Genomic DNA, 15,127 nt, shown 5'->3' on the forward strand with positions numbered 1-15,127 from the left:
AGTGGTACCTCGGGTTAAGAACTTAATTTGTTCTGGAGGTCCGTTCTTATCCTGAAACTGTTCTTAACCTGAGGTACCACTTTAGCTAATGGGGCCTCCTGCTGCTGCCGTGCGATTTCTGTTCTCATCCTGAGGTAAAGTTCTTAACCCGAGGTACTATTTCTGGGTTAGCGGTGTCTGTAACCTGAAGCATCTGTAACCTGAAGCGTCTGTAACCCGAGGTACCACTGTAACAGGGTCCACAGCAAACATCTTGCCAAATTTATTTCTACTGTACAAATATTTAGTGGTGCCATATAAAGGAAGGCAAAATACTGCAAGGTATCAGAAACACAGGTGTCATATTTTCACGATACATCTGGAAAAAGGCTAGCCGGCGTGTTTCCTAACAATCTGAAATTGCACGATGCCTGGATTTGTGTGTCACTATAAGGACCCTCATGAGATTGTTCATTATCAAGTATGAGGGTTCTCCACCACCACCTGTGTATGTCAGCTATTTCCAATGGGAGGGTGACGCAATATCCCAGGGAATTTCCTTCCTCTTTCATGCATCATTTCTGAAAGGCTCCCATAATGACATGGTAAATGTATCTGCGGTTATCTGTGTGCTCCTGTTCCACCCTGCATGAGACACTGCCCAAAAGCCACTGTGAGCATGGTTCTCTTTTTGGAAGGCATCCCCCAAACAGGAAGTGGTGACACAGATGAGTATGGCTCAGGGGTGCGGTTGTGACCTCCAGCAGGGTTCTCTGTGGCAGCACCCTTATTCCTCCCTTTTGTCTCCTACATGATCATCACTTAAACATAGCATTGTTCACTTAAGCATTTTCGTCCATGCATTTAGTACAGTGGTACCTTGGTTCTCAAACGCCTTGGTCCCCAAATGCCGAAAACCCGGAAGTAAGTGTTCCTGTTTTCGAATGTTTTTCAGAAGCTGAACGTCCGATACGGTTGTTGGCTAATGTTTCCGGGGTGCCTGCACCAATCAGGAGCTGCACCTTGGTTTTCAAACATTTCGGAAGTCAAACAGACTTCTGGAATGGATTAAGTTTGGTGCTTTGGTTTTGCTGTTTATTTTGCTGTTTATTTAGCTGGGAGCGAACAATGGGAGCTCACCTCATCACGGGAATTCGAACTGCCGACCTTCCGATCGGCAAGCTCTAGGCTCTGTGGTTTAGACTACGGCGCCACCCGCGTCCCAGCTCCAAACCCAAATGCCAGACAGTATCAACAAGAGAAGTACCATTATTCAGAACAAGGTTTCTGGGACATTTTGCTGTTATGTAAAGTATTAATGTAACAACAGGGACGCGGGTGGCGCTGTGGGTAAAAGCCTCAGCGCCTAGGGCTTGCCGATCGAAAGGTCGGCGGTTCGAATCCCTGCGGCGGGGTGCGCTCCCGCTGCTCGGTCCCAGCGCCTGCCAACCTAGCAGTTCGAAAGCACCCCCGGGTGCAAGTAGATAAATAGGGACCGCTTACCAGCGGGAAGGTAAACGGCGTTTCCGTGTGCGGCTCTGGCTCGCCAGAGCAGCAATGTCACGCTGGCCACGTGACCCGGAAGTGTCTCCGGACAGCGCTGGCCCCTGGCCTCTTAAGTGAGATGGGCGCACAACCCCAGAGTCTGTCAAGACTGGCCCGTACGGGCAGGGGTACCTTTACCTTTACCTTTAATGTAACAACAGAAGAGAAGCAGAAGAGTAGAATAGAAGCAGAATTTCCAAATTTTGTAAAAGGCAAAAAACCCCAAACTTTAAAAGGCAGACACTGCATATACAATGCTACCTGGGTTGTTGAACGTAATCCATCCCGGAAGACCGTCTGACTTCCAAAACATTTGACAACCAAGGCACAAAGGGCAGTTTGCAAAGTCAATGGAGAAAATGGAAAAACACGCTGTGGAAGCCGGTCGACTTCCGAGGCGCGTTTGAAAATGGAAGCAATTACTTCTGGGTTTTCGGCGTTTGAAAACCGAAATGTTTGGCTTCTGAGATGCTCGAAAACTGAGGTACCACTGTCATTGTCTCTGGCCCTGCACAGCATCCTTGGTTCTTCTAATTTCATTGCTGGCAATCTGAGGTAAGTAAAACTCCGTCTGGATATAACCACTGCAAGCCCATCTAACTGAATATTTCCTCATCCAAAATATTTCTGTAGCATGTACGAAGAGAGAGTTCTAGCTAAGTTAGAGGAATTTGGGGGTTGGAACCGCCCTGAAATCTCATGCAGAAGGACGATATATGTCTAATAAAGAAAGCAATAAATAAAAATACTGTAATAAAGAGCATTCAGCCATCAAAGCCCCCACCAGCAACCTTAGGTTTCCCTCCTTTCTGAATATGAGAGAGGAGTTTTGCAAAAACCAACCAGCTTACAGCCTGTGATTCTGGCTTGGCAGAAGATGCTCTGAAGTAAATAATTTACACACACTATTGTTTCTCTTTCTTGGGTCACAGCAATTACAAGGACAGATAAGAGAAAGGAGGGAGGAATTGCATTGCACTTCCAGAAACTATCATTTGCACAGGGAGGCTGATATCAGACCATCAGTGCATCAGATGAACTTGTTTGGTAACTTGTTTGTAGTTCTGTTTTCTTAATTCAGGTCATTGTCTAATCCTTCATTTTCCACAGGTAGGATTTTAAAACTCATAAAAAGGTAAAGGTAAAAGGACCCCTGACCATTAGGTCCAGTCGTGACCAACTCTGGGTGTTAAGTTGTGGGCGAACATAGCAGACGACACAGCGATTTCTCCAGAGCAGATCTTTACTTGTACGCTGACAGAACTGAACAGCAAACAGCTCAGTCGGCCTGCTTTTATAGGCAGCCGGCTGTCAACATTGCAGCAACAACAACCCAGAGTTTCCCACCTAAAATAACTGACGTGGACCTGAGTGAAAACTATCTACAGACCTGAGTGAAAACTATATACAGTATCCCCCTGCTGGCCCAGGGTGAAACTTCACTACGTAACACTGGGGTTCCGGTGCTCATCTCGCTTTATTGGCCGAGGGAGCCGGCATACAGCTTCTGGGTCATGTGGCCAGCATGACTAAGCCACTTCTGGCGAACCAGAGCAGCACACAGAAACGCCATTTATCTTCCCGCCGGAGCAGTACCTATTTACGGTATCTACTTGCACTTTGACGTGCTTTTGAACTGCTAGATTGGCAGGAGCAGGGACCGAGCAACAGGAGCTCACACCGTCACGGGGATTCGAACCGTCAACCTTCTGATTTGCAAGTCCTAGGCTCTGTTGTTTAACCCACAGCGCCACCCGCGTCCCTTTAAAACTCATACTTTATGCCAAGTAAACAGCAATAATTATCCATTATCTCATGTAGATATGGATATATCAGCAATGTGGGCATGTTTACAAGAAAATGCAGACTAACGTTCAAATAAGATATCTCTCCTAACTATTTAACAGGGAACAAGTAGCACCTTCTGCCTCCTATTTTAAGTTACTACCGTGACCTGTGTAAACCTAAGGTTGCAAGTTGTTTAACCCAATAACAGGTTACTTCCAACATTTTCAGAGCACTTTTCAAAACAAACAAAACTTGTTTAAACTTGTATGATCGTATCCAGGCGTATATTCTTATTACAAATCTCACTATTCAATCTGTTGTTGTTGTTTTTTTTAAAAAAATCTTAGTTATTATTTATATTCCACTTTTCCTCCAAGGAGCTCAAGGTGTTGTGCTTTCCATTTTATCCTCACAACAGCCCTGTGAGGTAGGCTAGGCTGAGAGATAGTGACTGGTCCAAGGTGAGCAAGCAGGCTTCGTGTGGCTGAGTGGGAATTTGAACACTGGTCTCTCAGGCCCTACCCCAGAGGTGGACTTTGGTAATCTTTCATAATATGGCGCCCTGTGCAAGGCCAAAAATTGGTGACCCCAAGTGAATCTTCTCAATTTTGCATCTCCTCGGCTCAGCACCTAGTGTGGGGGAACCACTCACACTGCTCTAAATCTAGAGCTGCCCTAGACCATCACTCTAAAGGTAAAGGTAAAGGACCCCTGGATGGTTAAGTCCAGTCAAAGGCACTCATCTCGCTTTCAGGCCGAGGGAGCCGGCGTTTGTCCACAGACAGCTTTCCGGGTCATGTGGCCAGCAGGACTAAAGCACTTCTGGCGCAATGGGACACCGTGACAGAAACAGAGTGCACGGAAATGCTGTTTACCTTCCCGTCGCAGCGGTACCTATTTATCTACTTGCACTGGCATGCTTTCAAACTGCTAGGTTGGCAGGAGCTGGGACAGAGCAACAGGAGCTCACTCCGTTGCGGGGATTCGAACCGCCGACTTTCTGACTGGCAAGCCCAAGAGGCTCAGTGGTTTAGACCACTGCACCACCCCCATCCCTCTAGACCATCACTCTAACCACTAGGCCACAGCATATAAAGTTACACGCATTTCCACTTTTATTTGTTGAATTGACACTTCCAGCTCAGTGACAAAGATCCAGCCAAACTCTTATCTCAGAACCAAAACGTCGCTTAACATTCTGACCCTAATCAAAGTACAGTGGTACCTCATGTTAAGTACTTAATTTGTTCCGGAGGTCCGTTCTTAACCTGAAACTATTCTTAACCTGAAGCACCACTTTAGCTAATGGGATCTCCTGCTGGCGCTGCGCCGCCGGAGCCCGATTTCTGATCTCATCCTGAAGCAAAGTTCTTAACCCAAGGTAATATTTCTGGGTTAGTGGAGTCTGTAACCTGAAGCATATGTAACCTAAAGTGCATGTAACCCGAGGTACCACTGTATACAGAAGCAAGTCCTAGCACAATAAATGGAACGGCTGAAAGCTTAAATCAGATAAAGCCAAGACCAAACGCGTTAGGGACAGATGTTCCCATCTGCACTGCATGCAAACAGAAATGCACCCTCTAAAACACATAATCTTATTTGAAACTTCAAAATCTCAAAGTAACTTAGCAGGAGAAAATGCAATAAAGGGAAGCAATTTAAAACTAGGAAACACAACAATGAATAATGCAAAATACATAAAATGTTTGCCTAATAACGTGAGGGCAAGTCGTACCAAAAAATATGCAGCTATAGGAGCCAACTTAATGAGATCCTGAGTTTTAGTCTGGCTAAAGTAGGGTTGCCATACGTCTGGAATTTCCCAGAATATTGCAGTCGGAAGCAGTGTCCGGGCAGAAATTGCTAATGTGTTTTTGCCCAAAAAGAATGTTTGAAAACCGGAACACTCACTTCTGGGTTTCAATTGTTCGGGAACCGATTTCTTCGGGAGCCAAGGCGTTTGAGATCCAAGGTATGACTGTATATTATTCACATTACATGACTAAGACTGCCATATTTTTATTTGACTCTGCTCCTTAGCCTTCAATAGCCACCTGACACACAGAAATAGGGCGGCTGAAGCATTTCCTAGGTGACAGCTAAGTGGTGGAACAGAAGACAAGCCCACAAGTTCAGGCCAATGGCTGATCTAGTCCAGCACTGTTCTCAAAGTGGCCAACCAGAGACCTATGTGAAGTCCTTAAGAAATTCAAGGCCACTCTCCCCTCCTGCAATTTCCAGTAGTTGGTATTCAGAAGCATATGGCTTCTGACCATGGAGGCAGAGCAGACCCTTCATGGGTAGCACTGATAGTCTTCTCCTCCATGAATTTGCCTCATCCTTTCTTAAAAGCCATCCAAATCGGCAGACACCGCTGCCTCCTGCAGCAGTGAATTCCATAGATTAACAGTGCGCTGTGCCAATAAGTATTTCTTTTGCCTGTTCTGAATCCTCCCAACATTCAGTTTCTTTGGATTTCTGTGAGTTCTAGCATTATGAGAGACGGAGGGAAAGTTTTTGCTCAGCTGGTTACAGTGTGGTACTGATAATGCCAAGGTTGCGGGTTCGATCCCTGCATGGGACGGATGCATATTCTTGCATTGCAGGGGGTTGGACTAGATCAGGGGTCAGCAAATTTTTTTCAGCGGGCAGCTGGTCCACTGTCCCTCAGAATTTGTGGGGAGCTGGACTATATTTTGAAAAATAATAATGAACGAATTCCTATGCCCCACAAATAACCCAGAGATGCATTTCAAATAAAAGGACACATTCTACTCATGTAAAAACATGCTGATTCCTTGACCGTCCGCGGGCTGGATTTAAAAGGCGATTGGGCCGGATCCGGCCCCCAGGCCTTAGGTTGCCTACCCCTGGATTAGATGATCTTTGTGGTCCCTTCTAATTCTATGATTCTATCCACTTTTTCTGTGCCATTTATAACTGTATACACCTTTATCCTGTTGCCCCTTGCAGTACAATGGTACCTCGGGTTACATACGCTTCAGGTTACATACGCTTCAGGTTACAGACTTAGCTAACCCAGAAATAGTGCTTCAGGTTAAGAACTTTGCTTCAGGATGAGAACAGAAACCGTGCTCCGGCAGTGCAGCGGCAGCGGGAGGCCCCATTAGCTAAAGTGGTGCTTCAGGTTAAGAACCGTTTCAGGTTAAGAATGGACTTCTGGAACGAATTAAGTACTTAACCTGAGGTACCACTGTAGTTGCCTTTTCTTCAACCATTCCTCACAGGAAGGTTTCTTTGTCTCCTCAGTCATTTTGGTTGCCCTTTTCCGACCCTTTTAAAACTCTACAATATAATTGCAAGGCAACCATCACAGACTTGTATAACTAATTTAATGATTCCTAGCAAGGAATTTGATCCCTAGCATGGAATTTGCCTTTTTTCACAGCTGCTGCACACTGAGTGAACATATTCATTAAATTATTGACTATGAGTCCCAGATCCCATTCCTTAATAGTCACCTGCAGGTGAGACCCCACTGGCATATACACATGAAAATAAAAATAAAAACAAAAATGTCCCAAAATGCATCACTTTACACTATTTTACATTGAATTGTACCTCACATTTCACTGTCCATTCACTCAGTTTGGATGGCTGCTTAGAAATTTCAGTGAGGTTCTTCTCATATATATTATTGGATTGTCACTTATCAGTCCTCTGTTTGCCACTGAAAGTCATAGTGATACTTGGTCATAACTGATTCTTGCTTCTTAATGAGCCTGTATCTACGACTCATGATTGTAAATGTACCTTTGCTCTCACTCACTACTCACACTGACCCAATGTCAAACTGCTGATAGAGCTTAATAAAAGATATGGAACGGCAACTACAGTGGCACCTCGGGTTAAGAACTTAATTTGTTCCGGAGGTCTGTTTCTGTTCTCATCCTGAAGCAAAGTTCTTAACCTGAGGTACTATTTCTGGGTTAGCGGAGTCTGTAACCTGAAGCATATGTAACCTGAAGCGTCTGTAACCCGAGGTACCACTGTATTCAGGTCACCCTATTGGTGGGAATAACCTCTTTTCTCCAGGAAGTCTCCTCTCCCTTTCATGGGAGAGAAATGCAACAGGGGACACCATGCTCCATGCCGAAAGTAAAAAAAAAAGTTGCACCTGCTGAACTGCTGCCTAGCATGAAGCTTAATAATAAGGAAGCAGTTTAAAAGTGTCACCTGCATTTTATTAAGGCATAATATTGCTGTCAAAACTGTGAATAATCTCGTGGAACCTCACATTTATGGTGAGTGTGAGGATTTTTTTTCTTCAAATGTGCACCTCAGATGGACAATACATCATATTATTATTATTATTATTATTATTATTATTATTATTATTATTGCAAAACCTATTGATCAGAGGCAACAAAAGTGAAAGACAGGGGCTTCAAGGCTGCCTCTCTCAAACCTGGTTTTGAAAAAGGTTGTTTTCTATTGACTTGATGGCGTGCAACACCAGGTTACTCATTATTCCTTCAAAGAGCTCAGCACACACAGCTCCACCATCCTTCTGGGAGCTCATACTCACAACACCCCTGCGAGGTGGGCTAAAGCTGAGAATGTGCGCATGACCCAAGGTCACGCTGTGGGATTCTGAATGGGTTTCCAACCATCATAGGAGCCAATTGCTAGGGGCTGAGGTACCTCCCCCCCATAAAATACAGTGGTACCTCAGGTTACATACGCTTCAGGTTACATATGCTTCAGGTTACAGACTCCGCTAACCCAGAAATAGTGCTTCAGGTTAAGAACTTTGCTTCAGGATGAGAACAGAAATCGTGCTCCGGCGGCGCAGCGGAAGTGGTGCTTCAGGTTAAGAACAGTTTCAGGTTAAATACGGACCTCCGGAACAAATTAAGTTCTTAACTTGAGGTACCACTGTATTTGAGAGGGCCAAGGCTCCCCCAGAGTTCATGAGCATTGCCACATCATGTACACAGTGACACATCATGCAATCCATTATATCAGGGTGGGGCTTACCTGCCCCTCTCCCATATTTTATTCAAGTTGGCACCCCTGCCCATCACTCTAGCCACCAGTCCCAGATTAAACCCTGTGGAGGCCTCTACTCTTAGGCAGTCAAAATCTCCAGAGGGGCCCTCACAAATTATCTCCTAATACGTTCTTGATTTTACCAACCAACCATTTTAATAAAGCTTCCAATCAGCTTCTCGTGAATATTTTACTAGGATCTGGGCTCGGTGGGAACGTGCACTAACTCACAGAAAGCTTCGTATCTGTAGATGTCTCATGGGAGTGGGGTAACGCCGAACTACGAAAGGTTGGTTGTAATTTTCTTTTGATCCTTGGTTGTGGGGGCCCTAAAATGTGTGGGTACCGCTACGCGGATGGCCACTAAAGAAAAGGTTAAAAAATGGTAAGGGACCCCTGGACGGTTAAGTCCGGTCAAAGGTGACTATGGGGTTGCGGCGCTCATTTCGCTTTCCGGCCAAGGGAGACGGCGTTTGTCCACAGACAGCTTTCCAGGTCATGTGACCAGCAGGACTAAACCGCTTCTGACGCAACGGAACACTGTGACGGAAACCAGAGCGCATGGAAATGCCATTTACCTTCCTGCCCCAGCAGTACCTTTTCATCTACTTGCACTGGAGTCATAGCTGTCAACTTTCAGATTTGAAAATAAGGTTATCAGCAGCCTCGAAAAAAAGGGATCAGCAGCCTCACCTGTCCTGGGGACAGCCTACGGGATATCTAACAATCCGGGATAGTAACGGGAAACGGCGCTGGAATAAGGGAATTTCCCGCAAAAAAAAGAAGGAAGGTTGACAGCTATGACCTGGAGTGCTTTCGAACTGCTAGGTTGGCAGGAGCTGGTGACAGAGCAACTAAGCCACTACCAGTTGCGGGGGGGGGGGGGGGAGAAGAGGATGTCCTCACCTGGGTCGGCCAGCAGCACTTTGGCGCCGCTGCACTGGAAGCAATGCACCAAGGACCTGGCCCTGATGTTGCAGTTGAGGCAGGCCATGGCGCAGCCCAGCTTGGCGCAGCCCAGCCACAGCCACACGTAGGCGGGCTGGTTGCCCAGGAAGAGCGCCACGGCATCGCCCTGCCGCAGCCCTGCGTGCTCCCTCAGCGCCCTCGCCACCTGGTTGCTCCGCCGCTCCACCTGCTCGTAGGTGTACACCTCGTCTCGGAAGAGCAGCATGGGCTTTTGGGGAGCCTGGCGCGCCCGCTGCCTGAACACCTCCAGCAGCGTCCGCGGCGGGACGCGCGAGGCGGCGCGGCGAGACCTTTGCGCCACGCGCACCAGCTGCAAGAAGAAGCCCAAATCCTGGAAGAGGTAAGGGCACGCCAGGTTCACCAGCAGAGGCAGCAGCAGCAGACCCGCCAGCGCCGTGTACAGGCCCGGGAACATGGTCTCGACGGCGCCTTGGGGAGACTCGACCCCCGGCGCCAGCTCGTCGCTCCTCTCTGCCCAGGCGCGCCGAGCGCACTGAGGCGCCTCGCTTGGTTACCGGCGCAAAAAGTGACCGGCTCCTGCCAAACGAGGGGCGGGTCCAGCCAGCCAGACGGGAGCGCGCGCGCACGCTCCCTTTCTCTCTCCAGATTTCCAGCCCGCCTGTCTCCTCCAGAAGCGGAGATCAGGAGTCTCAAACTTCTATTTCTTTGGCGATCACGAGTAAGATTGCCTTCCATAAACACGGTTTGGGGTTTGTTTTGTTTTATGTGTGCGCACGGACCAACACACAGTCTTCGCAGTACGGTTCTATTCCAAAGGCATGAGTATCGTTTTCCCAGTAGTGATGTATGGAAGTGAGAGCTGGACCATCAAGAAGGCTGATCTCCGAAGAATTGATGCTTTTGAATTATGGTGCTGGAGGAGACTTTTGAGAGTCCCAAGGACTGCAAGAAGATCAAACCTCTCCATTCTTAAGGAAATCAGCCCTGAGTGCTCACTGGAAGGACGGATCCTGAATCTGAGGCTCCAATACTTTGGCCACCTCATGAGAAGAGAAGACTCCCTGGAAAAGACCCTGATGTTGGGAAAGATGGAGGACACAAGGAGAAGGGGACGGCAGAGGACGAGATGGTTGGACAGTGTTCTCGAAGCCACAAACATGAGTTTGACCAAACCGCGGGAGGCAGTGGAAGACAGGAGGGCCTGGCGTGCTCTGGTCCATGGGGTCACGAAGAGTCGGACACGACTAAACAACAACAGAGTATCATGACGACTGGTAGATATCTTATGTGCTGCAACCTTCATCCGCCTTCACAAGCGGTTTTAACATACCACTCGTTTTTTGTTTTTTGTTTTTAAGTTATTATTGGGTTTTATAAACAAGAATAATGTTATACAAAAAAGTACGGTATACTAAGTTTTCTCATGTCATTTGTATATCACATACGGCTTGTTACCATCTGCCTGTTCTGCTCTTGATTCCCTTTTTAAAAAATAAAATAAAATTGCAGGAAAGAAATATTTTTTTTCTAAAAAAATTATTTTAACTGGATTTTACAAAACTGAAAATGAAACGACGAGTAAGGCATGATAACAAAAAGATGGCACCCTCACTCTTCCTGGTACAGAAATGGACCAGAAGTTGAATCCCCCCCCCCCACAGTACTGGCCATGGGACAGTGTCCTTTACCACATGGGGTGGGGGCGGGAAAGTAGGCTCCTTATGAACATGCGCAGATCTTCCCTGCTGCAGAAGCAGGAGTGCCAGAGGAGCAGCCCTGGTGTCCCCCAGCACCTGTGGGTGGTGGCCTCACTCTGCCTAATGGTAGGGCCGCCCCTGAGGGCTTGGTTGGTTCTGTCCTCAATGTATGTCAGTGGCGTAGCGTGGGGGGTGTAGGGGGGGCCGGCCACACCAGGCGCAACATCTGGGGGGGGGGTGCTCGCCGCCTCCGGAGTCGCCGAAGAGCCTCGGGCGCAGGCTGTAGCAGAGCCCCATGTCTCGCAGCCCCGCCGCCGCCGCCGCTGCTGCTGCAGCTGCTGGGCCATGTTGCATTTTCCTCGCCTCTCTGCCCTCCTCCTCCTCCGGGCAAGCGGCGTCATTTGGGCGGCAGCGCCAGCGGCAACTCGCCTCAGATCACCTGACACGGACCCGCCGCCGCCGTCGTGGCTACCTTACCGTAAATACCCCAGCCCAGGCAGCAGCAAGAAGAAGCTGGCAGCAACAGCAGGTTAGGGGTTAGGGGCACAAATTAGTTGCCTTGCCCCGGGTTAGGGGGCGCAAATTACTTGCCTTGCCCCAGGTTAGGGGGTGCAAATTACTTGCCTTGCCCCGGGTGCTGACAACCCACGCTACGCCGCTGATGTATGTTAGACTATGTAAAGCAGGGGTTGGCAACCAAAGGCCCACGGGCCACAAGCGGCCCACAGGGGTCGTTTAACCGGCCCCCGAGCCGCCCCCAAACCGAGCCAAAGTTGTTGTTGACCTTGGGGTGTGTGTTTGTGAAGTTGTTGAGCTTTACTCATAAAGTCTACTGAGTTCAATGGGAATTGCACCCAAGAACCTATGCATAGGATTGCAACCTAAAATCAGAACAAAGGGATTTGCAGAAGTGTTAATGGGATTAATGCTTCTTATGTCTGGTCTTCAGTTGATAAAATCAAAATCATCAAATCAAATCTTTGTTATGGTCATAGACCAGCATAAGGAAGGGGTGGGGTGGGTACAGTCATTTAAAATTTGAAAAACGATTTGAAAAACTAAAAAGTATTTAAAGTCTATAAAAATCTAAAGGAGGCAAGGAAAGTCTAAACGAAGAGTCAGGAACATTAGACGGGAGTGGCAGAGCATAAGCGGTTAGTATATATGGCTGTCAGTCTACAGAGCACTCTGATATGTGGTCATAAAATCTAGTTTGTGACACAGGTCATCGTCCGACAAATTTTGAGCGCTACCGTGCAGAATCTGGCAACCATGTACAGTATGTTGTAGCATGGTTGGTATCTGAAAGCAGCAAGAAGGTATAGAATTGTCCTGTGCACCCTGGGTATGAGTATGCAGCAATGGTAAGATGAAGCTAGTACGAATGACTCTGTAATATAGGCACCGTGGAAGCACATGCTCTGTTGTTTATAAAATTGAAACTTTCAGCGCAGGGATGTGCAATAGGGTGTCCAATCCTTGCAACGAAGGACAGTCCTGCAACAAGGTAGCATACCATAATTGCAGTAGGAAATGTACAAAAAAGGACACACTTGAGACAGCAGAGCAACTCTAAATATCGAAAGCCTGTGCAAGTTATGCTCGTTCATGTTAAACTGATATTATTCCAAACTTAAAAGGTAAAGGGGCCCCTGACCATTAGGTCCAGTCATGACCGACTTTGGGGTTGCGGCGCTCATCTCACTTTATTGGCTGAGGGAGCCAGCATACAGCTTCCAGGTCATGTGGCCAGCATGACTAAGCCACTTCTGGCAAACCAAAGAAGCGCACGGAAACGCCGTTTACCTTCCCGCCGGAGCGGTACCTATTTATCTACTTGCACTTTGACGTGCTTTCGAACTGCTAGGTTGGCAGGAGCAGGGACCGAGCAATGGGAGCTCACCCTGTCGCGGGGATTCGAACCACCGACCTTCTGATCAGCAAGTCCTAGGCTCTGTGGTTTAACCCACAGCGCCACCCGCTTCCCATTCCAAACTTAGGCAGAAAGAAAACAAGCCTTTAAAACAGATTGGACTGACATCACCCTTTTTGCTGGCATATGTTCCCCTGAGTTGTCAGTTCATGTGACTGTGCAGAACTGAGTTAGAATCCAGTGTGAGTTTCCCCTGCCTCATCGTGCTCCCAACCTGGAACACCCCTTCAGGGCTTGTGCAGGCAAAAGCTTAGTCTTGGCTCAGCCCTGGATGAGATGGGATGAGGCAGTTGCTACGGCATATTCTCCTGCTGAGCTGTGATGTGGAGCTTACACTGGTGTAGCCCGGCTGTGCCAGAAATAGACAGGCTATGCTGGAGTCCTGCTGGATTCCAACTCGCTAGATCTGGTAGATATTGGGTTTGGATTGCTCCCTTCGTTTGCCACTAGGGAGCGAACATGGACTACAGTGCATCAGTTCTCTTTAGGCAACACTGTAATCGAACAACTCTACAAGCAGAAACCCTCATAGTAAATATTAGAACAACAACAAACCAAACAGAAATCTATTTCCTCTGTTTACTCAACACACACTTCATTATTGCCTCCCAGAGCAAAACTTTGGAAAAAGAAATCAGGAAGCAGTTAGAGGTTTTATTAATTGCTCACTGTTTTGAGATTGTTTTTATTTTTTATTAAGGGTTTCAAAAGAACTATTTTGTAAATACATTAACAGAAAAGCAAGGATAAGGCATAGGGCTAAGACAGTTGTTGATAACATTACTGTGCTATTTTTAACACTTGCTTGATCTAGGGGTTAGAAGAATCTCTGCATACAGCCTATTTCCCCCCAACCCAAACTCATAACAGTATGATTAAGCTGACAAGTAATAATATATTTTTATTACTTTGATTAAACGTGTGAAATGCTTTGAGGCTTCTGTTTTAGAATGGGAAGGTGGGGCTTTAAAAAAGTTGTTTTTATGAAAATACAAGCACATGCTTTGCAAAATAGCACAATGTCATAAACAAACTTTTTACAAATGTCTACATTGATAAAACGACAACCCATTAAGTACCGTACTTCAGAAGGCACCGTAGGTTTAATGGAAAAGGGAATAAAACCTTGCCAGGCTGCCGCTGGACTTCTTACCGCTCAGGGTTATGAGGAGTGATTTTTCCTACCGCTTGTTAAAATTTGTGTCTAGGTATTCTCTGACCTCGATGTCTTACTTTTTCCTGCTCCATAATTGGCTCGGTTGTGGGGGTCCTTGCCATATTGTATGTCTTGGAGACCACAGAAGGCTAAAGACATTCACGTTATTTTTAACATGCATTGGATTTCAGGTGATTTATAGCCACGCAGAGCTCTTCCTAGAAGAAAGTGGCTTCGAATGCAGCATATCTGTTGCAGAAACTCTAGAGGCTGCTGCCGTTTCAATCTCTTTCCCCCTCCTCAACCTCACGATAGTATTTCTCTACTGTCATGTGAAACATACATGCCTGCCTCATGATTTGAACTTGGGCTAGATTCCTGCCCACATTCTCCCTTTTTCGGAGGAGATTGCTACAGGGATGTGGCAGTCTTCAGACCAGGCCAACAGTCATTCCCATTGGCTAATGGTACCCACAGTGTTCGCAGGCTGCAAAAGGACTGAGAGTTAGAGAGAGGGGGGGCTAAGACCTGCCATTAGGCTGTGAGGCAGCTGCCTTGAGTGGTACAGTCAAACCTCAGTTGTTGCACGTAGTCCATTCCGGAAGACCGTTCGACTTCCGAAACGTTCGACAACCGAGGTGCGGCTTCTGATTGGTTGCAAGAGCTTCTTGCACTCAAGCAGAAGCCATGTCAGGTGTTCGGGTTCCGAAAAACGTTCCAAAACCGGAGCATATACTTCCGGGTTTTCAGCATTGGGGAGCCGAAACGTACAATAACGGAGGTGTTTGGGAACAGAGGTTTGACTGTGCTAGGAATGGCAGTGAGATGTCCTGTGGCCCCTTAGGCTTCTGCCTTCGGGAGAATATTGCCCTGACACTAGTGTTGAAATAAGATTCAGCTGCCAGACCTGATCAACTTATTAAAAAAATTACTAATATTTATTATCAATTAGTAATTGTAATTTTATTATAAATATATGAAACACAACAAGTAATCATTGCTTTTTTATTATTGAAAATTAAGAATAACCATAATTCAATTTACAGATAGGTAGCCGTGTTGGTCTGCCATAGTCAAAACAAA

At 46.9% G+C, this 15,127-nt stretch overlaps 1 protein-coding gene across 1 annotated transcript in view; it reads right to left on the bottom strand.

Annotated features, from left to right (window-relative positions):
* Nucleotides 1–9,787, bottom strand: part of SLC27A2 (solute carrier family 27 member 2) — a 36,007-nt gene extending 26,220 nt beyond the window's left edge. The window contains exon 1 of the mRNA XM_079954274.1: nucleotides 9,235–9,787. Within this exon, the coding sequence (XP_079810400.1) occupies nucleotides 9,235–9,712 (478 nt within the window). The 5' untranslated portion in view covers nucleotides 9,713–9,787. The remainder of the gene's footprint in view (nucleotides 1–9,234) is intronic.
* Between the last annotated feature and the right edge of the window lie 5,340 nt (nucleotides 9,788–15,127).

Source organism: Podarcis cretensis (assembly GCF_951804945.1).
Source record: "Podarcis cretensis genome assembly, chromosome: 14".
Taxonomy (NCBI): domain Eukaryota; kingdom Metazoa; phylum Chordata; class Lepidosauria; order Squamata; family Lacertidae; genus Podarcis; species Podarcis cretensis.